This window comes from Naegleria lovaniensis, assembly GCF_003324165.1.
Source record: "Naegleria lovaniensis strain ATCC 30569 chromosome Unknown tig002, whole genome shotgun sequence".
In the NCBI taxonomy this organism is placed as follows: Eukaryota; Heterolobosea; class Eutetramitea; order Acrasida; family Naegleriidae; genus Naegleria; species Naegleria lovaniensis.
In genome coordinates this window covers 195,163-219,301 of record NW_025407824.1, presented here as the reverse complement: position 1 = coordinate 219,301, position 24,139 = coordinate 195,163, and the positions used below count along the sequence as shown (strand labels likewise).

Below are 24,139 nucleotides of genomic sequence, written 5' to 3'. Positions count from 1 at the left end.
AGTTCTTTCGTTTGATATCCTCATCACTTCTTTCTAGATGCTTTGATCAAAAACACACAACAATAAAATTTTTTAAACCAAAAAAAATTCAAAAATGAATACACCATCATCATCAAATTCGAATACATCGGTTCCCTTCGATGTTACGGCAAGTGATGGTGTGGTGATTCAGGTTGATTTGGTGAATGATGCTTATGAAGATATCGAATCGCTTTTGTTTGATGAAAAACCTCCATTGGATTGCTTTATTAGAATATCTGTCCTGTACTATCAAATCAATAGGACCGATCTTTTCGAAAAGCTTTTGAAACGATTGCTATCCGAGTCATCTTTCAATGACTACTATGGACACTTTGAATATACGGAAGCTAAAGTTGAAGCATTAAACATATTAGCCGGATATCAAATCGAAAGATACAACAAAGTGGTTTCTACTAGTAATGACAAGAACATTTCGGATGATGTATTACAGAATATGAGAGAAGAGATTCGAAATGAAATTGAAAAATTAATCCAAGAAGCGGAACAGTTAAATCCTTCAAAAGTAACCAACTTTCTTTCACGTGCTGTTCTCCATTTAAATCTCGGAGAAGTGGACAAGGCAGAAGGAAAGTTCGACTACGTTTTGACTGTCGATAAAAATAATATTCCAGCTCTTCTTGGAATGGCTTGCGTCAGATATAATCAAAAGCAATTCAAGGAAGCACTCACAATCTATGAACAATGCTTGAGATTAAATCCACAAGGCCCAGCAGATATTAGACTTGGATTGGGATTGTGTCATTACCAATTGGAAAATTATCAAAGAGCTAGACAATGTTTTGAACGAGTTCTGAAACTTGACCCAAACAATGTTGCTGCTCTTGTTTCTCTAGCAGTCATGGATTTAAACTCGAATGACGAAAATCTTGTACAAAATGCTGTGAAAACTAACCTAAGAAAGGCTTACTCGTTGGATCAAACAAATCCTCAAGTTTTAAATCTATTGGGAAATCACTTCATTTTCAAGAAAGATACCACCACGGCATTGCAACTTTCATGTACTGCCTTTGAAAACTCAAGAGCAAGTAAGATCAAGGCAGAAAGCTGCTACAACACAGCCAGAGCCTATCACATCGAACAAGAGTACCACCGTGCATTCGGATTTTACTATCGTATAATTTCCTCATACTGGAGTGATCACACCCTCGCTCATTATGGTCTTGGTCAAATGTACATTCAAAGGAACGAGATTGATAACGCAATCAGCGAGTTCGAAACTGTTTTGAAGTCAGAACCTGAAAATTTAGAAACAAACCGTGTATTGGGTAAACTGTATGCAAGAAAAAGAGATCCTAAGAAGACAATCAAATACTTTAAAAAGGTATTAAAAAAGGATCCAGAAGATTTGGATGCCTTACTCAGGCTAGGAGAGTATGAGAGATGCAATACACAACAAGCTCTAACCAACTTGAAAAAAGCCCAAGAAATTTTGGAGGAAAGAGGTACACCTATTTCATTCGAACTTTATAACAATATTGGTGTGCATCAATACCAACTTGGTCAATATCAAGAAGCTGAGAAAAACTTTAAAAAAGCTTTGTCCTTAACCAGTTGCAAGGCCCTTGACAATCTGGATGACTTGGAAGAGCAATCCATTGACACAACTACGTTGTCGTTAGTATACAACATTGCTCGATTATATGAACGTACAAAAGCGTATGACACAGCAGAAAAATTATTGCTCAAGATTGCATCCCAACATCCAAGTTATATCAATGCCTATCTTAGACTTGCCGGTATTCAGCAAGCGAAAGGAAATTATGAAAAGGCTATTCAACTTTGCAAGTTGACAACCTCATTAGAACCCACAAATCCAGTGACATGGTCTTTCCTAGGTCAAACATATCTAGAACAAAACAACTTTACTGAAGCTCAAAAAGCCTTTGAGTACATTGTTCAGAATATTGAAAAGAATGATATTTACGCTCTTTTGGGATTGGGTAATATTTACTTCCGATCTTTAAGAGTTCCCACTAAGACGAACGATGAGAAATATGAAAAGGAGCAAGCAAAGATTGAAAAGTATCTCGAGTATGCACTTGGCTTTTTTGAGAAAGCCATGAAACTGGATGGAAGTAACTTGTACGCTACCATGAACAGTGGATGTGTTTTATGTGAATATGGCTATACAGAAGATGGAAAGGCCCTTATGAATAGAGTACGAGAAGTTTGTGTTGGAGACTACAATGACAAGAAAGAGAATCCAGAGACGTATATCAACATGGGACATTTAGCCATGCTTCAAAAGCAATATGCTCAAGCTGAAAAGTTATATTCTACATGTTCAAAACGTTTTTTCAATGATGAGAATACCCTTGTTTTGGCATTCCTTGCCAAATCTTATTTTGATAATGCCAATTATGACTCGTGTTTGGAAACTCTCTCTAGAATTGAAAAGTTTGATCCAAACAATCTCACTGTCAAATATAATATTGCCATCACATACTATGAAAAGATTAATGCCATTACAAGCCAAAAGAATAAGTCCTTGAATAATGCTGTATTGTTGGAAGAGTATTTAAACAAAGCACTTGATCTCTTTAGAGAAATATCCAATAAGGACATTAATTCTTCCCAACAACAGCAACAACAGAAAAAGATATCCAGCGAATTCTCTCTTCCTGAGCCTGTTGTTATTCACAAAGCTAATGAGTACATCAAAATATTGGACTCAAAGGTACGAGAGAAAATTCAGAAATACAGAGAAAAAGCAGAAAGTGAGGAAAAAGCAAGAGAGGAATTGAAGATCAAACAAGAAAACGCTTTCAAGCTTCTTGAAGAAGAAAACAAGAAGCGATTGGAAGCAGAGGAACGTGAAAGAAAAGAAAGAGAGGAGAAGATGAAAAGAATTTATATGGAAAACATTGAAAAGATTGAGAACATTATGCGATCAGCAGCTGTAAGCACTGCAGCAGACGAAGGAGGTGAGGAAGGAGAAGAACCAAAGAAAACAAAGAAGAGAAAGAAGAAGGACCAGGTTGACGAGGGATCAATTGCTCAAGGAGATGCAGAACAACCACCAGAAAGCAAGAAAAAGAAGAAGAGCAAAGAACCCAAAGAAAAAAAGAGCAAAAAAGATTCCTCAAAGAAGAAGTCTCGTCTAAAGAAGAAGGCCGATCAAACTGAAGAACCTGTTGAGCAGGACAATGAAATGGAGGACGAAGACATTCAAGTTCAACACTATCAACCAGCTAGGACTGTTGAGGATGACGACGAAGAAGACTACATGGCAAGTTCTTCTCGTGCCACAGCAGAAGGTGAAGAAGAATTTAGTTTTGATAATGAATAGTTCTCGCTCTTGAATAAAACACATAATAACTTATTTGACAAGGTAATGCCGCATGAGTGTCGGTAGCAGGTAATACAAAAAACCAGATAAGTTATCTATCGAAGCCCAGAAGGAATCATCAATCAGGTTTTTCTTCAAAAAAAGTTTCTCTGCTTGTTCATACCTCACAAACAACGAGAATCAGCGTGTTGTAGTGGAAGGGGTTTTGCACATTCTTTGACCATCTCCAACTTCCTCTCTTTAAAAAGTTATCATCATCTTCATCTCCTATTGCTGACTGTTATTGTTGTTGTCCCACCAAACAAATCCATCATTCGTCAGTGTTATCGTCTCTCTACCAACAAAGTTGCACGGAATCATCACACGCTTGCACTAGTAACTGAAACGAACATCTTCCCACCACTCTCATATCAATCCTCATCATTATTGAGTTGTACCATACATCGACATTGTTCACTCATTCTCAACTTTTGTACATCATCCCTAACTCGTGGAAACAATACTATTTGAGAACACACACCAACAGCTTGATCATCAGCACTTTTATGTCAATCTCCTTAACAACAACAACATTCACCATCATTGTTGCTAATACTGTTTATTAATTTCAAGTCTGCTTATAAACTAGGAAGATACTCAGGCCTGATCTGTATCACAACTCCTTTTTAAATTATTATTAACAACATGATGAAATCATCAACGACAAGCGAAACTGGCTCTTTGCCTTCTAGTAATGAATCAAGTGATGTTACTACCTCGTCCTTCCTTCAATTTAATCACCACCATCATCATCACCGTATGACTCCATCATCATCACCGTCTCCAATTCAACCTCAGCAAGGTGAAACTTTGTTTTGCGTTGCTTCTCCATTACCGACACACAGAACCCATACTGGATCTCCCAACACACTACTGAACAATGAAGCCACAACCACCACTCGCAATAATAATACCACCACTGGCCGCAACAATTGTAGAATAATACCTTCCTCTCTTCTAACTCCTCTTCAAACTGACAGTAGTAGCGGCAATATCTCCTCCCCAGCACAGCATCTTTGTAATAACATCAAAACCCCTTTCTCCTCATCATCATCACCTTTAACCACTTCCATCAACTCCTCTTCCACTGTAGACGTACTTTCTCTGCCAAGTTGCTCTCTAAACAATAACGAAGGCTCTTCCTTTAAAGATCATGGTCTCAACTGCTCGAGTAGCGACTGGAAAGACATTAGAGACATTCTGTCAGGTGATGACGAATTTTGTATGTTGGCTCTCTCACCGGACTTTATTTCGACCGAACAGCACAAAAAGGAGGCCATATTGCTCAGGAAACAAAGCGAAAGAGTGTTTAGATATATGATCAGCTCCTTCTTCCAAAATCGTTCCTTCAAAGTTGCAATGGAACACATGGAAAGTTTAATTAATCCAAAGAAAGACTCTTCTCAAAATTCTGCCTCTTTGGATAGTGAGACGTCAAGGCCTGAACACATCTCAACAAATGCTTTCTTCCTATTTTTCAAATTCTATGCGAGAGCTTTGTTTTTGCAGCACCGAATTGAAAACCCTGATTTTTACTTGAATTCGGATGAGTTTATGAGGCATTCTATTAACGACCTGACCACTGCCATAGAAGTTTATGAAAATGGTGAAACGTCTCAACATAGCTCTCCTTCAACTAACAATAATTTCAACCTTTTTGGGCTTTGTCATCAAGTGCCTTGTGGAACCAGTACTCAACCAAGCAAGACTGATGACTCCACTCCAACTCAAAAGAGAAAACTCTCTCAATTTCTGAGCTTGGACGCAGAAGAATATTCGCCCCTATTGGAGACAGTAGATTGTGAGGAATCTAAATTGAAGAGAAGAAAGTTCAACATGGCCGTATTGTCTTCAATGAGTGTTGACAAGAGCCAAAAAGAAATTAAAGAGCTTTTCCATCCTTGTTTGAGAAGATTCTATGAACAAGTGAAAGACAAGCTTTCGCTATTCAGAGATTACATGAAAAGAGAGAAATGCCAAGAAAGGACATCCATGGATGACGCTATTCTAGGAACTGAGCTGGTTTGTAAATATAGAGCCAAGGAGTCATATGCCCACTTTTTGGAATCTGTACAAAAGAATCCATACAACTATCACGCCTATTTCCAACTATTGGAAGTGTTTAGATTAATGGACAAGAACATTGAGACAATGAAATGGCTTAGAATAGGAATTGTCAGATGTGACGAAGAGCTACAAAACTTGCGAGCCTTGCTTGAGTTGTCAGAGTCCTCTTTGATGAGCATGAAGAGCTATCCAAAAGGTATTGAGCTGATCTCAACTTTTGAAACCCTTATCAAAAAGACAGAAGCCGTTCGAGAGGTGTTCTTTGGGTGCCTCCATCACTTCACTCATAACACAAATCCAAATGATCATTTCTTTAGTGCTACCGACAAGGATCCGCAATGTTTTTACGGCCATTACTTTATTGGCATGCTAACAGGATTTAACAAACTTGTACCTAGAAATCATACAGCACCAATTCATTTCTTGGATGTCTCGCTGGCGGCCATTCGAGATTCTCACGCCTTTGGTTTTAGAGGTATAATACCATCCACGATCTATCCAGAGACTGTTGATGCTGAAATGACCTATGGAAACTCGATGTTACAACCATTTGTATATTACATGATCGGCCTTTTGAAATGGAGAGCTAATGATGTCAAGTCAACGATGGCTAACTTTAATAAGGCTCTCGAATGTAATGAAAACCTAATCCTAATTTATCTTAACCGAGTTACACTATTCCAACAAACCAAACACTATGATAGGGCTTTTAAAGATAACCAAAAGCTTTTAAAGATAATAATGAAACACTCTCCAGTGAAAGAGATCCGATCAGAGTTGTCTATGGCTTATCTCAATCAAGGACTGTTGTTGTTAGACATGAAGGAAAAAAACATTGACCTAGTTGTGAGTTGCTTAGAGAAATCATTCACCATTTGTCCAATGAATATTTGCGCTTTAGATTGGCTATGTGGTATTCAAACGAACAGGAGAAACATGACGTTAGAAAAATATGAAGAGTATGCTGAACAAGTTTATGAATATATGGAACGACTGGAAAGGGATGACATGCTACGATTTTGCAAACTCCAAGTTCACATGTACAGGCTTTTCCATAGCGACAAGGTCAGCAAGTGGAGCAAACTACTTCTCGGTTTTGGAAACTCGAATATGCGAACACATTAACACGGGCCACCATTGGAAACCAGCTTACTGAACACATGCTCGCTTTTGGTATGGGATCGAACATTGAGGCCAGTATCACTGAGTTACAGAAGATAGCAATCGAGAATCTTTAGTGACAAATCATTGTGTAAAGCGCTTTATACAATAATTTCTGAAATAAACAAACAAGATGACCTCAATATCTGTTTGGCTTCTTTTGAAAGAAGCGAGTCTGACACATCCAAATATCGCAAGCTTTGTGCATTCTTGACATAATCAATAAGGGAATCACCGAACATTGTGTTGTGGGCGTCCAGCGCTGTTAGTTGACATCTCCTCTTCTTTTCGTTAGATGTGCTTTTGAACAACCACTCACACGCAGTATTATCACCTATTTTAGTGCAGGCCAGTTCCAATGTATGCAGCTTGATTGGTATCGCAACATTTTTGAAAGAGTTGTTAGAAACATCTACATTTCCTCCAAGTTTGAAGATGTTCAGATTGGGCAAAGATTGCCATAGAGCATTAAAACCTCCATCCTTAATATTATTCCTCGAAAGATCCAACTCTGTCAATCCGTCGTATCCTTCTTCAAGAGAGCTTGTCATATGACGTGCAATGCAATACGCATGATCATTGGTAAGATGAGAATCAGGTAACCTCAACACAGTCAATTGCCTTCTACATGCACCCAGTATTTCGTCTATTTGTGAAACAGACAATGAATACTTGGAAATTTCTAAAAAGTTAATATTGAAAAAGGAGGAAGAAACAAACTTAATGGTTGAACTCTCCAGCTTGGGTAGTTTTAGTCTCAATTTTCTTGTTTTGTTGGACAATTTCAGATCGTCATCTTGTATGATAGGCGAGCTTCGAAGATCTAAGTATTCCAAAGAAAGGTTTTGCAATAGAGCGTTGAGAGTTCTTGTATACAAAAACATGTCATTATTTCCTGCAATTTTCAAGGTTTTGATTGATGGCAATATTTTGCTAATGAGATCTAAAAATCCAGAAAAATAACCTAATTCACAGTAAGATAAATTCAAGTATTGTAGATAGTTGTTAGCATTCCTTGGATCTGAATAGAATGGATCGTCCAAAGTTATGTCTTTGTTGTACTTCAAAGATACCTTTTTGAGGCGTAAACGTTTAAGAATAGTAATAAAACCTTTGTTTGACAGCCCACATCCATTCATAGAGAGTTCTTTCAGCTTGGTTAGATTTGATTCACATATACAGTTGACAATGGATTCAAATAAAAATTGCTCTTGTGGTGTGGCTTCATCGACAGGAAGATTGGATTCATTATTGCCGTAAATGTAGTTAAGTTTAAATACTTGTAAATTAGGAGTTTTAGAAAATAGGTTTCTAAACCAGTGAACAGTATCATTCACATATTGCTCTAGTAAATTGTTAGTTTTACCTTGAACTTGAAAGGTAAGACCTGACAAGTCAATGTATCGCAAATGAGGCATTTCAATTAGTGAACTAGATGACATAAAGTTATGATTGCGTGATGGTGCATTAATAGACACAAGAAGCTTGTTAAATCCTGATCGTACAAGAGATGCAAAGCTCTGCTCAGTAGAATCATTTTGACATTCTTGTCTGTGAAATAATTGACTAGATTTTACCATCCTTTCTCCAAAGAATTTGTATTTCTTTTTGATAAGACTGGAAAATGGAGAACAATCAATTTTTCCCAAAGTGTGTGACAATTTCTTTGTGTTTGTTAATTCGTGTCTAGAATAATATTGTAAATATTCATTTAGAAAATTGACAGAGCTTTCTATTTTACAATTTAGCACAACACTTCTCACTCGTGAAGCATGTGGAATCATTCTATACAAAAATTCTTTGCAAATACGTTCTTCTTCATTATACATGATATTCGAAGCCTCTTTACTCATAGTCACAAAATAAGGCCAATCTCTCAACCCACTTAATTTAATATTCGACCACAACAACATGACATTTCCTCTCGAATTTCCTCGTTTATATCCAAATAAAATCCGAATGAAATAGGACGACAAGCATCGTCCCGTTGATTTGCCACTAGTGTTACTACTAGATCCAAAATTCGTTGGACTTCCATTCAATGAAAGAATAGACGAATATAAATTCCCAAGAAAATGTTCTAATACATCGGGAGTAGTAGTTTCATTATTGAAATGATTGTTTTGTATTTCCAAGTTGTTCGTAAGATACTTCTTCTCCGATGAATATTGGGAATAAGAGGATGAAGAATTTAAATGAATCATATGGCAATATCCATAACAGTAATGAGAGAGATCAAGAGTTAGAAAGTCTAAAACAGAGCAAACCAACTCGATCGGAAATGAATGAAAGAGCAATGTCATTATTTTTTGGTCAACCCAATGATGTTACAGTAGTATTACAATACTAATAATCATTTCAATATTTCCTAACTTATTAGAACAACAATACTAATTAAACTAAATAATAACATTATCATTATGTAATTTATTTATTCATCTATTCATCCAAAATTAAAAAACTTTGAAGCTTTAAAAAAATGAATAATTCCTTCGTGATGACGCGTCATGCGAAGCCCATGATGAGAAGATCGGAAAAGTTTAGAGTGTTCTCTATGGTACTCTTCTTGTTATTATTGGCAGTGGCTGCAATGATGAGAGGCGATGTTGTGGAGGCTATCTTACAAAGTGAAGCAAATACGTATGATTGGATGAAGGAAAATATTGGAAGAGTCATGTCGGTGGAGTCTGGATTTTCTAACAAGGCGTTAATAGTGGTCGCTAGTAATATGGGTGTTTTGGCTGGATTAAATGTGAGAACAGGAGAATTGAGTACGTATTGGTTTTTTAACAGACGTCTTATATGATTTTATTGCTTCCGATGGTCATCTACAATTTATCATATTCGGAATTAAAGTGTGGAGAAGAGTATTTAGTGAAGACGAATCGATTGAAAACATTTACTCAGCAGGTTTTGATAAGATTGTTTCTTTGTCTATTAATCAAAGCTCTAACAAGAGGTATATCAAATTATGGAGTGCGTTGGATGGATCTTTAATATTTGACCGAGTATCAGAATCTAATTTCAATGATGCCTTGGCAATATCTGGACTTTTAGTCATTTCCACTGGAAATTCTCTCTTTTCTAAAGATTTAAAGAATGGCGCTGAAAAGTGGAAGATAACATCAAAAGATGAAAGGTAGGTGTGACCTGTTGGATCAATTCATTTGTAAAATTTGGTTCGTTAGTGTTTTTACAAAGCTTTTTTATGCTGGACAACAGTTAAATGTCGTCCAAATTGGATCTGCTGACTCTGGTAAGAAGCCAGTGGTGATACAGAGTGTAAATATTGAAAACGGTGCTCTGACCACCCAAAAAACATTTCAAGTTGATATTGATGACATTTCCCAGCTCAACCTTTCTGCAAATAATGAGAAAGTATGCTTTAAGACTTCTTCTAAGATTTCTTGCTTGGCGTTGAACTCAGGAGATATTAAGGAAGAAACAATCAGCGAGGAGCAAGCACATTCAAAACTCATTTTGTATCAAAACAGCTTCTATTTTGAGAATGAGTTTGGAGTTAAAACAACGAAGGAGGGACAAAAGCACATTTCATCTCCAATATTGCAATTAGATGGTGTCTCATATTTTGCTACTGTGGATAGCCAAGATACAGAGTCAGCTTCTGTGTCTGTTAAAAAGGCTTCTGGAGAGACTGTAGCTCAATTTAAGCTTGACCTTTCTCGTAGTAACCACGGAGATATCCAAAGAATTTTCTTGCAAGTCTTCAAGAATCAAGAAGCAAATAACCAATTAATTTATAGGTTCATTGTGATTTGTGAGGACGAATCAATGATAGGTTACAAAGAAAACCAAAAGGTTTGGACAAGAGAAGAAGCCCTTGCATCTGTAGATGATATCAAGTTTGTAGAATTTCCAGTTCATCACACCTTGAAAGCTGAAAGTAGTGCTCCTTCATTTGTCAATAGATTACTTTTACAATTAGATCAATTGACAGAAATGATTCAAAAGGCGACATCTTATGTCAACCAATTTCTAGGCAAGAACAATTACGACGCCACCAAAGGTGAAGATGAAAGCCTAAAATTTGTTCAAGACAGACTTGGATTCCAAAAACTATTGCTTGTCAAAACCAAGATAGGAAAGCTCTTTGGCTTGCACTCTTCGGATGGGCACATTGTCTGGTCTCTCTTTGTACCACTAATTGTTAAGACCGAGATTGACACCAAGGATGTTAAAACTCACTTATTTATTACTAAGGAGCAAGTACTCAAGGATGACGTTAAATTAAGATCAGAGGCTACCCTATTCATAGTTGGAAAGTCAAGATCAGTTGCTCTTGTACTTGATGCTTTAAATGGAAAACAACTTTCAAAAACTTTACTTGGTTTCTCGTTTAGCAACGTGGTATTAATTCCTACCACTACCGCAGGAAGAGTATATCCACTTCTTTTAATTGATGAAGAGTATAATGTCAAAGTTTTCCCAGAAACTAGCGATGTTGTGAAGGTTGTAAAATCCTTCCCACTCAGTATTCATTTTCATACTAGAAACGTCAAAGAAGGCAAATTATATGGCTATGCATGGAACGTAAACGAAACCAAAGCTTCGCAGACATGGTCCATTTCGCTTGGCACACCAATTGTATCCTTTGCTTCCCCACCTTCATTATTGAATCAACATATTTATACTGGTATCATTGTAACCGCGTCTGGTAATGTAATGTATAAGTATTTGAACCCAGGAATGTTTGCAGTGGCAACCATAGAAAAAGAAAGTGCCACAGCAGAATATCCAGTTCTTCGTGTTTATATTATTGATGGAACAACTGGAGAAATTTTATATCAAATTCATCATGAAGATGCTTCTGGCCCTATTAATATGGTAATGGATGAAAACACTCTCCTTTATCACTATACTAATGCAAGACAATTGAGATATGAATTGACATCGCTGGAATTATTTAATAATGGAACAGAATTCCAAAAGAAGGATTTCTTATCAATTCTTATGGAAAAGTTTTCAGCATCAAAAGAAAGTGGTGTCTTTTCATCTTTTGGATACAGCAAACCAACGGTGAAAAAGAATAGCTACATTTTCTCTTATGGTATTAAATCCATTGGTATTACAAAGACAACTATTGGAGTCACAAACAAGCAATACATTGGTAAGTAATCCTATTGAAATTTTGAGCAATGCTGACAGATGATCGCGCCTCAGTCTCCATGACCAATGACCAAGTCTACCTTCTCGATAAAAAATTGGTGGATGCCCGTAGACCAAGAAATCCAGCTCTTGCTCCAGATGAAATTGCTGAGGGCTTAATGCCTTACAATCCATACATTCCATATGTGTCACTCAATGTTGCAAATTATGGCAAGCCTGCCCATAGAATACGACTTATTCAAACAAGCCCATCGATTCTTGAATCAACAACCCTAATGCTCTCATCAGGTTTGGACATTTTCTTCACAAGATTGTCACCCTCTAAGAAGTTTGACATTTTGAATGAGGACTTTAATCATGCCATGCTTATTCTGTCAACATCTGGTCTTTTAGTTCTTGTATTTGTTGCTCGTTGGTTAGTCAATAAGAAGGATCTCCAACTCAAATGGAGCATGTAAATCAAATATACTAATTTATTAGCTGCACATAAATAATGAAAATATTTTGAATTGACACCAAGTGATCTAATCTGCTGCCAGAACAAGAGCTACACGTTCTCGGTAAGAAATCAATATTTTCTCAATAACACTATCTTCAACAAAAATACTTTCAATAGATTTCTCCACCACACGTATCAACTCATAAAGTGAGGTTTGAATTTCTGTTTGATTATTAGGGGTATTAGACAAAATCTTGTCGAACACTTCTATGGCCTTCATGTATTCAATTTCAAGAGAGGTTTGAAACACTCCTCTGTCATCAGTGTTGATGCTGACAGGATGGTTTGACAAATAAAACATCACTAACGGATGATCATGAATGTTAAAAACTGATTTGCTCAAGAGGTTAGAGGTCAAACAAATTTCAACTGGAATTCTGTCAAATTGTGTATGTTTTTCTCTTAGTTCTTCTTTGCTCTTATCAACAACAAGCATTTCCTTGATCTCATCATTGAGACAGACTGCGTGTCCCAAACGAAGTTTCACTTTCGAATTCATCTCCAAGCAATGTCGAAGCATCGCTTTAGACTCTTCATAGTTGTTAATTTCTGCAAAGTGAATGGTTTGATTTAGATTGCTTTCAGCAAACAGTTTGGCAAAAGCAGTGAAATTTCCGTCATAGGGATTTCCACAAAAATCGAGACCAACCACACCTGAGCTTCTAAACACATGACCCTTCTTTTGTAATTCCCGTCTTTCAGAAATAAGTTCATGAGCAAGATCAATATTTTCCTTTGCTTTCTCGATCGACTCACTTCTGTTCACACTTACCAAAAGTGATACATCGACAAAGTTAGTGTCATTCTCGTGCTCTTTAAAGTATCTTTCAATTGTGTTCAAAATACACATCAGGTAATCCTTTTTAGTATACGACGGATTTGAATTTGCTTTTGGTGTGGTTCTCAACTCTAAATAAATACAATTCTCGGCATCATAATCTTCCAGAGTTTCATACGTAATTCTTTCTACTACTTTCAAATCAGCAGTAACCGAATTAATAATTTTAAAAATATCAAAACATTGTTTTAGATTGCGTTGATCTCCTTCCGTAAGCTGTACCTGACGAACCACTTCATCAGGATTTTCATAAATATTCGGATGTAATTTGATGAGATCATAAATGGTGCTTGATCGTATACATCCACCCAAATGAGTGTGAATATCAATTTTGGGCAATAACTGAACAATGGATTGAATGCGTTCTCTATTTTGCAATACGAACGAATTGGATTGAGAAGAAACGATCGAGTCCGACATTTTTTAATTTTTACTGGAGGTTAATTTGAATTTGACATCACAACCACAATCCCAGGTAATAGTGAAGGTTATTATATTATGACATACATTTATTGTGGATCACAAACAAGAAATGTCTGTTCCATCATCTCTCATTTCAATGTTGCTTTGGTGTTGCTCAAAGCAGAAGTTGGATTATCATTGATGTGCTCGTCTCGTGGTGTAATGGTAGCATAGTGGACTTTGAATCCATTGACGGAGGTTCGATTCCTCCCGAGACGGAACCAAAGGCGAGCTGAAATTTTTTATTCTTTCTTGAACGAAAACATTGTTGGCCGGAAAGAATTATGTTCATTGCTTTGCGTTTCATATATAACGAGTAGACCATCTCACAAAGCACTAACCAATATTCAAAACATTGGGGTGTGGTTGTTCATGAATTTTTATTCAATTCAAGCCCTGACAAAAACCACCTGCAAGTAATGGCAATTCCGTTAAAGTTTGGATTTCAGCTTGCTTAATTCATCAAGGATGACTTCAAAAGATGGCCTGCTCATAACCTCTTGACTCCAACACCTTCTTGCCAATTCAAAGTAGCTCAAAATAAGGGATTCCAAATCGCAATTCCCAATTTGACTTGAGTATCCTTCTCGAATTCGAACAGGATATACTTTTAACCATTCTTGCAATTCTTGTTTGTTTTGGAATGGAATGGCTGGTCTTGCTCCTTGCATGACACAACTCAAAATATTCACAAAAGGAATGCCTTTTCCTTGAGTTCCAATTTTTGGATTTTCAGAATATGGTGCTAACTCAAAAAACAATTCCCACATGATAATTCCAAAGCTATAAATATCAAGCTTTGTCGCTCTTAATACTTTTTCTTGAGAGTTCGACAAGGATCCTTGAGTTCGCTCTTCATAGCAGCTGTTGGTATCAGAGATGAGTTCAGGACTCATATAGAAAAAAGTACCAACATTCTTGGTCATGGTTTTGTTTGTGTTTCCATTACTTCCAATCACTCTTGACAACCCAAAGTCACAAACCTTACAGGTATGATCACTTGACAAAATATTTTCATCCAAATTAAATGATTATTTCAGATTGAACGTACCTTTTGAGCAAAATGTTTCCTGGCTTCAAATCTCTGTGAACAATTGCTGGACTTAGAGAATGAAGATAGTGCATTCCACAACTCACATCTTCAAGGATTTGTAATTTCTTTTCAAGTGTCAATACAGTTTTTCCAAATCTACAACTGTTCAACATTCTTTCCAATGACCCGTTCTCTAAATACTCTGTAATCATGTATTTGCTCGTTTCAGTCACAGAAATTCCATAAAACTTTAGAATATTTGGATGATTTAAATTTGCCAAAACAGAAACTTCCTTTTCAAATTCTTCGTCATCCTGAAAATCATGTACAAGGCCATCATCGACTTGTTTTAGAGTTTTAATTGCTACATCCAGTTTCCCCCATAACTTGGCCTGATAAATAACACCATAACCACCCTCAGCAATTTTCTTAATAATTTCCAAATCATCAATTGATATCAAGAATGAATCCTTCTTGTTTTTGAATTGCTTCATTTCTTGACTGATATGGGAAATAGTAGCGTCACCACTATCACTGTGAATCAATGGGACAGTCATGGAGTATTCGCTTCCAACACTCACTGTTGGACTTTTAACCCAATTGTTAAAGATAATTTTCTTGTCGAGAATTTTCTTTTCTACTTCTTTTTCTGCTTTTTCTTTCACAGCAAGTCGATTCAATTTTTTTCTAATTCGAAAAGCAATGAATATACAACCTCCAGTAAATAGAGAACCTAATATGAAAAATATTAGAAAGGATGGAATTGAAATACCAAGAATTAATCCAAGAGAATTGGGTGGTGCATCAACACACATATATGCGAATTTGTTGTTCATTTCAGAAACCATGGAATGCTTTAAAAATTTTCCCTTTGGACATGGTAGTAATCGGAGCTGGAAAAACGCAATTCTTTTCTTGTTTTCGAGCCAAAGTGTCGTGTTGATACTATGCTCTTGTAATTTTTCAGTCGTGTCAATTAAGGACAAGAGCTTGACGCTAATAAATGTTGAATGTTCTTGCACATGTAACTCCAACTGTGGATTGGAAGTGGATATTAAATAATTTTCCACAGTGGTAGGAACTGGCACAGTATTTACAAAGGGAGTAATAGAAATATTCCAAGTTTGTCCTACTCAATTGTAAAAAGACAACAAAACACGCAAAAATGATAGAGTTCACTTACCTGGATACAATTTGACATGCTTCTGATCAAATCTCACTGAAGTAACCGAACTAAGGTAGTTATCTCCATACACACCTGCTTGATTGTTTTCAAACTGTACAAGTGAAAAACTGGTATTACTGTTAGGTGAAGGTGAAAAGTGAAATATGGCACCACCAGTCTTTCGAGCTCGATTATTTTCAAACGTACAATTCAAAATGTTCTTAAAGCTCGAGTAGGCATACGAGAGTGCTCCTCCAATATTGGCCTCATTGTTTAGAAACAAGCTGTCAGCAATTGCGAGAGGTGTTGTTGAGGAAAATAGAAACACTGCTCCACCTCTTCCTTTTTGAAAGTTGTCATGATCATGAGATCCACTATACAGAACTCGATTGTTTTTGAAAAGACTGGAAGCAATCCAGCTCACATACTGAACGAATTCAACGAAAACAGCTCCCCCAGCATATTTTGCTTGATTTCCAATGAACGTTGATCGATCTATTGAGAATAACTTGATAGAAGTAAGTAATCGAATAGCACCGCCATAGTCATCGCTGTAATTATTTTCAAACCTCGAATTGAGAACACGAATGGAAAAACGTTCTTGACTTGAGGACTTGATATTTTCTACATAGATGGCACTTCCATTTCCATTCATAAAGTAGCCCCAATGAACGGCTAGATCCGTGGCATCCTTGACATAGAGAGCAGAACCTTTTGAGGTACCACCATTGTGATTAAACATGCAATCAGTAACAGTCATGATGGCGCATCCAACTGCGTTTAAAACAGCATGCAAAGTAAACATGTCTTTCGATTCAATATTGGTCGACACCGTATTATTAAAGAATTGACTAGATATAAATTCTGCTTTCATATATTCTCGTACGTAAATTGCTGAATATCCTCGTGAAAATGAACAATTTCGAACTGATAATATTTTTCCCAAGTATGCAAGGACAAGTGCTCCATAGTCCACACTTGTGTATGATGGATTAACGACATTATCGAATTGAGAGTTTTCAAATAGAACTTCCACATTACTGGTTAAGAAAAATTTAGCTGAATAATTCTTAAAGATTGAATTTCTAATAATGGTCCTTCTTGAAAAGTCGACTTGAATGGTTGCAACAGCATTGTGCATGACTCGTACATTGTTAAATTCGAAAGTGTTCACCTGTTGAAAACGTATATTACACTCCCTTTCCAAATCCACGCTAAAGAATATCACTCGTTCACAATATTCGATGATTTGAGTGTCGACTTGTTCTAGAGAGGTGTTTTCATAAATTAAAGTCGAGCCAAAAAAAGGAAAGAAAAATATTCCTTTCATTAGGCAATTATAAATTCCAACGTGATACGTGTAAAGTGTAATAGAATAATCAAATCCAATTAATTGTAGATTTGAGAAATAAATCCAATAAATGTCTGTCCGAGTTGGAGGGTCCACGTAAGACATCAATTCAAGATTCTTTCTTGTGGTTCCTTCTTGACCTATCCATTTGAATAAGAATTTTAAGCCCGGAAATGGTTGAACAGTCAATCCCAAATATGCCAAAAAGATGTCACTTTTTAACACAATATTCACAACAACAAATTTCTCAACGGGTTGCATGGTAAAATTGTGATAATCCGAAAAAAGAGTGGTGTTGAGTGCACACATAATGTCAATAATCGAGCTGCAGGGAAGATCATTTGTACAAGCTCGAGTATCAAATTCCGCTTCCATATCAAAATAAAAGGTGAGATTTAAATAAAGAGAGTTGTTAAAGGTGGATTGGAACAAATCTTCAGCGTGTGGAGTGTTAAAACTCAGAGAGTCTTGATTCTCGTTTGGATTTGGTTGTTGTGCCATTACCATTCGATGGAATGATGGAGTGACAGTTGTTGTTGTTGTGAAGAAATTTGGATTCGGATTTGTTCTTGTTGATGATGATTTTGACTTGGTTTCTGTCATCTGTCTCGTCGACCAGAAAGGAGTGGATTGTGCATGAATCATGATGAAAGGATGTTGTTCGTAAATTTTCAAAAACAGTGCTATCAAACATGCCACTAATGCTACAGCTCGTACGAACGCATCGTTGTTGCTTTTAGTGTATAATAGCTCGATTTTTCTTCTCGTTTGGTTATGGCGCCCTGCATGGTCTTTCATCAGCTGAGTTGCAATATCGCTCAGTTCCTATTTTTTTAAACTGTGTTTCAATTTGCAACTCCTTTCCACGAAGGAGTTGTGTGCATGGACTGTTTGCCGTGTTGTGTGATCATGAAACCGACAATTCGACTCAGAGAAGCAACACAAGACATTCAATTTTTATAATGTTTAAATAAATCATGGACTGAATGCTCTGTGATGTGATCTGATGTTTCACGTAGCGTCATAGATCATCGTTTCCTTGACATTCCAAATTCATTACAAATATCACTCTTCATTCTCTTTTAAGAAAGCTTTTCTCGCTATTTTCTCTCAAGTGGCCGTTGCCCTCAGTGAGCAAGTGGTATTCATGAATCACCAACGTGTTTTTCTATCAATATTCCATGTTCATCATTCTCATGCCCATTGCTCTACGATCCAACGATCCACTCTTTCCATTGAACCTTTATTGAATCACTGAATTTCTAAAGTCGGTACCCACTTCAAATTGAAGAAACATCTTGATTACGTGGTTTCAAGAGAATAAAACAAAAGCAACATTCTATCTTCGGAACAGCATCGGCCTCTTAGCTCCATCTCTCTACAGTATCAACACTCATCATCATCCATTCAACTTGAAAATCCGTGAAGTACCAAAACATCACCAGGCACTGGTTTCGAAATTTTTCAAATCACCCGTCAATTTGTCTCAAAAACTCTCAAAAAAAATCACAACAACAGCTGTGTTTCAAGCCAACGTAATAATACTTTGAGAACTTTGTCATCTCAGCAGCAAAACCAAACGCAGCAATTACGGCGAGATAGTACACTGCCATCATCATCATCACGAGATTCCAGTATACTTTTTTGAAAAGAGCTTTTCGTTGTATACAACGTTCACTACTATACAACATTCACCGGCGTGAATCAAAACACCACCAACACGAGTAGCAGTTCTACTGACACTGTCCTAGACTTTCATCATCATCCTTTTTACACCCCATATTAACCTCATACATTAAAATGTGCTTTGGAGGAGGAGATAAAGCCCCAACAAAACCTGGTACTGGCAACGGTACAGGCACCACACCTCAAACACAAAATACACCAGCAGCAAAACCACCAAAGAAGATTTTGTTGGTAGGAGCAGGTGATAGCGGAAAGAGTATGTAATTTTTTATATTTCTGTACATTTGTTCTCATCATCATCATCATGTATTCTTATTAACCATTTATTTGTATTCTCATGATTGGTTCTTGACTTCAAAACTCGGCTCGGCACGACATGTTATTGTTTTGATTCTAATGATCATGACAATATATCCTCGATGTTTGGATATGTGTTATCTAATCACCCCTAAAATATCATCATCACCTAATGGTTATTGATCTCATTGTATGAACATGTTGTTATATACTTCCATCACCTACCATCATTGCTCTCACCGTTCAACTCGATACAAACTTGTCATCACATCAGGTACCATCTTTAAACAGATGAGACTCATCTATAACAATGGCTTCACAACAGAAGAGAAGACCAAGATTAAACCAATGATCTATGAAAACATTTTGCGTAACATGATGGTCCTCATTCAGGCAACCAAGTCTCTCAACCTTCCTATTTCCACTGAAGAGAATAGACAACGAGCAGAAAAGATAGAAGGATTGGAACAAAAGATTTTGTTGACAACAGATAAAGTTTGGGATTCTAACTTGGCTCAAGACATTGCAGAGTTGTGGAAGGAACCTGCAATTCTTCAAGCAATGGCCAGAAGAAATGAATTCCAAATTGAAGACTCTGCCTCGTACTACTTTGACAACTTGGACAGAATCGGAAAGGATGATTATATGCCAAGCGAAGAAGATGTTGTCAGAGCAAGAATCAAGACTACCGGATTGATTGAACAACCTTTCACATTCAAGAATCTTCCATTCTGTATGATTGACGTGGGAGGACAAAGAACAGAAAGAAAAAAGTGGATTCATCATTTTCAAGGTGTTGACAGTATTCTCTTTGTTTGTTCGTTGAGTGAGTTCGATCAAAAGTGTTACGAAGATGACAGCACAAACAGAATGAAAGAGAGTTTGTCTCTCTTTGGAGACTATATCAACTCCAAGTGGTTTGCTGACACACTTGTTTATTTACTTTTTAATAAGCATGATCTGTTTGTGTCCAAGATTCAGAATGGCTCTCGTTTGGCTGATACTTTTGAAGAATATAAGGGACCTGAAAACGATCCTGATGCTGCCAAAGAATTTATCAAAGAAATGTACAAAGAAAAGGATACTGAGAACAGATTGCGAGATGTATTCTTTGTGACTGCATTGGATAAGGCCAATTTGAAAGAACGTTTAGAACAGATTACATCTGACATTCTTTCAGCAGAGAATGATCTTTAATATTTTTGCTTGCCGCATTGTAGTATTATTTTTAAGTATTGCATTATTTATGAACTTTTTCAAGTTCCCTAATTTTTGATCATCCCACATTCCTAGAAATAATTATTCAACAAACCTGTCACATTATGTGATAGATTGTCCTTCCTTGTAACGTTTTCTAATAAACCCAAAATATTCAAATCTAAAGAGTGAAAATTCATACCACACACAGCATAACAGTCGGAAGTAAAAATGACAAAAATGTCTGAATGTTTTATTCGCTCAACAAGGCAGTCGCTTTCTCAAGAGCCGCTTTCTTCTCTTCCACTGCTTTCTTTTTGGCTTCTTGACTTTGGTAAAGCTTTTCTTGTTTAGAAAAAAGTTTTTCGAGATTCTTCTTGGCACTCTTGGTTATTTCTTGACCTGCAGCATCCTTGGTTGGAATTCCCTTTTCGTCATATTCAGAATATTTGGATGCATTTTCACCGGTCTTAAAAAGATCTTGTGGAGCAATCAAAGACTTTTGATATTCTTCTTCTGCAGTAGCAAGAGCTGCTTGGGCCTTTGAAACAGCGTCTTTCTTTGCTTGTTTTTCCTTTTCAAGCTTTTCTTCTCGTTCTCTCCTAAGTTCTTCTTTATCAACAAGTTTCCAAGTGATTGTATCTTTCTTATCCTCTAACTTAATTCCCAAAGTTGGAAGAACATCATCTCTCAAAACGTCACAGACCTTTAGAATTCTCTGTTCCTTCTTATCTTCTTTGTCTCTTGCAATGTTTCTAATTTCTGCTCTGAATTCAGAAAGTGCATTGATGATAGGTGTTACGTTTGATTCGTAATCGTCACTACCTGAAACTGGGAATCCAAAGGAGTCAACACTGTCGACAAGGCCAAATACATTAAGAATTTTTGTGACATAGTAAGCAACTTGCTTCAAGAGCATAACAGATGGGTATTGTGGTGCATCAAGTGCGTATTGATCGCCTCCCTTCTTGATAAATTCATTGTACTTGTCAACATTCTTAACTTCCAAATAAGTGTTTGTTTTCTTCACCAATTGTTGAAGCTCAATCATGGAGGTTTTTGTGTCGAATGAGTTTCTTAAGGCCTTATCGATAGATAATTTCTTTTCACCCAAGAAGTTATTCAAGTCAAACTCCTCGTTGCTCCATTTCTCAATAATTTTTCCTCCCTTATTGTTATAATCTCTGAAAATTACCTTCAAGTTACCAAAGAATTCTTGGAATTGCTTTTCCACATTCTTGGCATATTCCATGCTATCAACTGAGTATTCCATTTCAGAGTCAAAAGTACGGAAGAGGAACATGGTTCTTATTTGTCGAGCAGTATAGAATTTGAGAGCTTCTCTAATTGTAATAAAGTTCTTCTTAGACTTGGACATGGACATTCCGTTAATTGACAAGTGACCTGTGTGAAGGAAATAATTTACCCATTGTCTATTTCCAAGATATGCCTCTGATTGAGCGAGCTCATTGTCATGATGAGGGAATTTCAAATCAATGCCTCCACAGTGAACATCCAAAACTGGAGGATTTTCAGAAGTATTTCTTCCTGCAAGTTCTGCAGCTTTTTGAAGAGCATAACAAGCCATTGCGCTGCACTCAATGTGCCATCCAGGTCTACCCTTGCCCCAGTCACTCTCATATTCGGGTTCACCAGGTTGAGATAATTTCCACAATGCAAAATCTTTTTTGGATTTCTTTGTAATTTTCTTACTGGTTTGGGTCTCACCCTCACCGTCCAATAAACGATCTTCACAGTTTGCGCTCCATGGTTCTAACTTGGCATAAACGTGCTTTTGGCTGTTTTGGAACGCTTCCACATCAAAGTACACGCTTCCTTCGCTCGTATAAGCAAAACCATTGTCAATAATCTGTTGAATGAACTTTTTAACCTCTGGAATGTGTTCTGTGACTCTAACAAGCACTGTTGGTGGCTTCACTTGAAGTTGTTGCATATCTTCCCAAAAGAGTTTTTCGTAATATCTGGGTACAGACAAGAAATCTGGAGCAGATACTTCATTAGGGTCCAAGCCAGCTTCTTTCACAGCTTGAATGAGAACATCTCGTTCTTGAGTAAGTTGAGCCAAGCTAAGCTGTTTGCTCTTTTCCTTTTCGAGTTGGTCAGCTTCCAATTTTTGTTTCAAATTCTTAATATACGTCTCAAGCTTTGAGAGTGACTCGGATTTTGGAAGATTTGAAATCTTTTCTAAAAACTTGGTAACGTTTTCTTCTAAACAAACTCTATTGCTCTTCTTGATGATTTTATCATCAATATCGGTAATGTTCTCAATATAAATAATATTAAAATTAAAATAGTCTTCCAAAATTCTACGGACAATATCAAATCCTACATAGGTACGAGCATGACCCATATGACTCCAATCATAAACAGTCGGACCACAAGTATACCAAGTGAGAGTATTTGAATCGTCTTGCAAAACAAGTTTTTCCTTCTTTAAAGTCAAAGAGTTGAATACTTCAATACCAGTATCCCTTCCGGTTGGTGGAAACCATTCGGGTTGTTGAACGGAAGCTGTTTTTGGTACTTGGGGTGATGATGAATTTGATGATGTGAGCATTGCTCGGTTGTTGATATTTTTTTTTGGTTTCTTCTCGATGTCGAGAAGCAAAATTTGGAAATTCGAGTGATGAGTTTTCAATTACATGATTGCACCCTTTTGAGTAACAACCACTTCGTCAATGAAATTGAAAATTTCTCGAAGGACTGCAATCTCTGCCAGTTATTATCATTTTCTTTTGAAATTAGCTGTACAAAAAGTTTTGTTTGTGTTCTAAGACGAGTTTTAAAAGACATAAACAAACTTAAAAAAAAATTACAAACACCCAACGAATGCCAAAGGAATCATCACGTGGTTGTTTGAGAAAAGACGCAAAATCAATAGATACTCCTACTACCACCTGCTTGAACTTTCGATCAACGAGTCGATCGAGTCTATGCCCTTGTTGTTTCGCACGAAATCTCTCCTCGTGTCCACATGCGTCAAGTATTAGTCAGTTTTTAGAACTTCGCAAAGAAAAACCATATCCAGCGCTCCCGAAAGAATTCAGACTTCTATTTCTACAGCTGTCTGATCAAGAAAAGTCGCAGCTTGAACAGCAGTTTGATCGTTTTCAAACTCATTTCACAAATACTTTTGGAAGATATGAAAACGTCAAGAGGAAAAGAAAAGTGTTTATGAGCTCTCTTACACAATTTCTGAATCGCAGTTTGAAAGAGTTTGGATTGAATGTTAAAATTGTAATGCAACAAGTGCATCTTTCCAAAAAGAATCAAGATTCCAAGACTCACCTCTTAAAACAAATGTCATCCATGCAAGCGTTTGACAATTTGACAAGTACTGAAACCAGGCAAGAAGAGGAAGAGGATGCAATGAGTGATGGTGATGAGGACAAGGACGACCTTGGAGAAGACAAAGACGACATACAAGTTGGAGATTGTAATTCTGAATCCTCTTTTGAAAGGATTGAGAATGACAGTTTCATTGATCCCAGGTCCGATCTTGTCATTGAAACTCAACCATCATCGTCCACTCAGCCAAGAGACATTTGTTTCAAGATTCAAAAGGAAGGTTGCGATCACATGGTATTTCATCCATTGATTCCCAAGTTGAGTTTCAAGACTCTCGATTCATTGAAGAAGGAAGTCAAACAGCAATGTAATTTCAAGGAGAGTGCTTTTTCATTATGTTACAAGAGAGATGGTGTTCTTTCATGTTTAAGCTCGGATCGTTTGGTAGAATCCATGTATCGATGGGTTGAAAAGAAACTCGAACAGAATGTCGAGTGTGAATTCGAAATGATTGTGTCATTGGTCGACTAAATATTCTTCTTGAATGCCGTGGTATCATATCCACTCCTTCTATATG

At 36.8% G+C, this 24,139-nt stretch overlaps 9 protein-coding genes across 9 annotated transcripts; 5 read left to right on the top strand and 4 right to left on the bottom strand.

Moving 5' to 3' along the window:
* Positions 1–94: 94 nt before the first annotated feature.
* C9374_006875 (uncharacterized protein) lies at positions 95–3,331 on the top strand (the record flags this gene model as incomplete). The annotated part of the gene is made up of 1 exon (XM_044696783.1): positions 95–3,331. One exon carries the CDS (start codon positions 95–97, stop codon positions 3,329–3,331), a length of 3,237 nt encoding a protein of 1,078 aa, XP_044555238.1.
* Positions 3,332–4,015: 684 nt separating this feature from the next.
* Positions 4,016–6,562, top strand: C9374_006874 (uncharacterized protein; the record flags this gene model as incomplete). Its single annotated transcript, XM_044696782.1, has 1 exon — positions 4,016–6,562. The coding sequence occupies one exon, from the start codon at positions 4,016–4,018 to the stop codon at positions 6,560–6,562; it is 2,547 nt and encodes an 848-aa protein (XP_044555237.1).
* A 137-nt stretch (positions 6,563–6,699) lies between these two features.
* Positions 6,700–8,901, bottom strand: C9374_006873 (uncharacterized protein; the record flags this gene model as incomplete). The annotated part of the gene is made up of 1 exon (XM_044696781.1): positions 6,700–8,901. One exon carries the CDS (start codon positions 8,899–8,901, stop codon positions 6,700–6,702), a length of 2,202 nt encoding a protein of 733 aa, XP_044555236.1.
* Positions 8,902–9,077: 176 nt separating this feature from the next.
* On the top strand, positions 9,078–12,183 carry C9374_006872 (uncharacterized protein; the record flags this gene model as incomplete). Its single annotated transcript, XM_044696780.1, has 4 exons — positions 9,078–9,369; positions 9,455–9,737; positions 9,787–11,726; positions 11,780–12,183. The coding sequence occupies 4 exons, from the start codon at positions 9,078–9,080 to the stop codon at positions 12,181–12,183; spliced, it is 2,919 nt and encodes a 972-aa protein (XP_044555235.1).
* A 66-nt stretch (positions 12,184–12,249) lies between these two features.
* C9374_006871 (uncharacterized protein) lies at positions 12,250–13,482 on the bottom strand (the record flags this gene model as incomplete). Its single annotated transcript, XM_044696779.1, has 1 exon — positions 12,250–13,482. One exon carries the CDS (start codon positions 13,480–13,482, stop codon positions 12,250–12,252), a length of 1,233 nt encoding a protein of 410 aa, XP_044555234.1.
* A 473-nt stretch (positions 13,483–13,955) lies between these two features.
* C9374_006870 (uncharacterized protein) lies at positions 13,956–17,718 on the bottom strand (the record flags this gene model as incomplete). Its single annotated transcript, XM_044696778.1, has 3 exons — positions 13,956–14,523; positions 14,576–15,686; positions 15,741–17,718. The coding sequence occupies 3 exons, from the start codon at positions 17,716–17,718 to the stop codon at positions 13,956–13,958; spliced, it is 3,657 nt and encodes a 1,218-aa protein (XP_044555233.1).
* Positions 17,719–18,873: 1,155 nt separating this feature from the next.
* On the top strand, positions 18,874–20,253 carry C9374_006869 (uncharacterized protein; the record flags this gene model as incomplete). Its single annotated transcript, XM_044696776.1, has 2 exons — positions 18,874–19,015; positions 19,331–20,253. The coding sequence occupies 2 exons, from the start codon at positions 18,874–18,876 to the stop codon at positions 20,251–20,253; spliced, it is 1,065 nt and encodes a 354-aa protein (XP_044555232.1).
* A 253-nt stretch (positions 20,254–20,506) lies between these two features.
* On the bottom strand, positions 20,507–22,831 carry C9374_006868 (uncharacterized protein; the record flags this gene model as incomplete). The annotated part of the gene is made up of 1 exon (XM_044696775.1): positions 20,507–22,831. The coding sequence occupies one exon, from the start codon at positions 22,829–22,831 to the stop codon at positions 20,507–20,509; it is 2,325 nt and encodes a 774-aa protein (XP_044555231.1).
* A 272-nt stretch (positions 22,832–23,103) lies between these two features.
* Positions 23,104–24,093, top strand: C9374_006867 (uncharacterized protein; the record flags this gene model as incomplete). Its single annotated transcript, XM_044696774.1, has 1 exon — positions 23,104–24,093. One exon carries the CDS (start codon positions 23,104–23,106, stop codon positions 24,091–24,093), a length of 990 nt encoding a protein of 329 aa, XP_044555230.1.
* Positions 24,094–24,139: the final 46 nt, after the last annotated feature.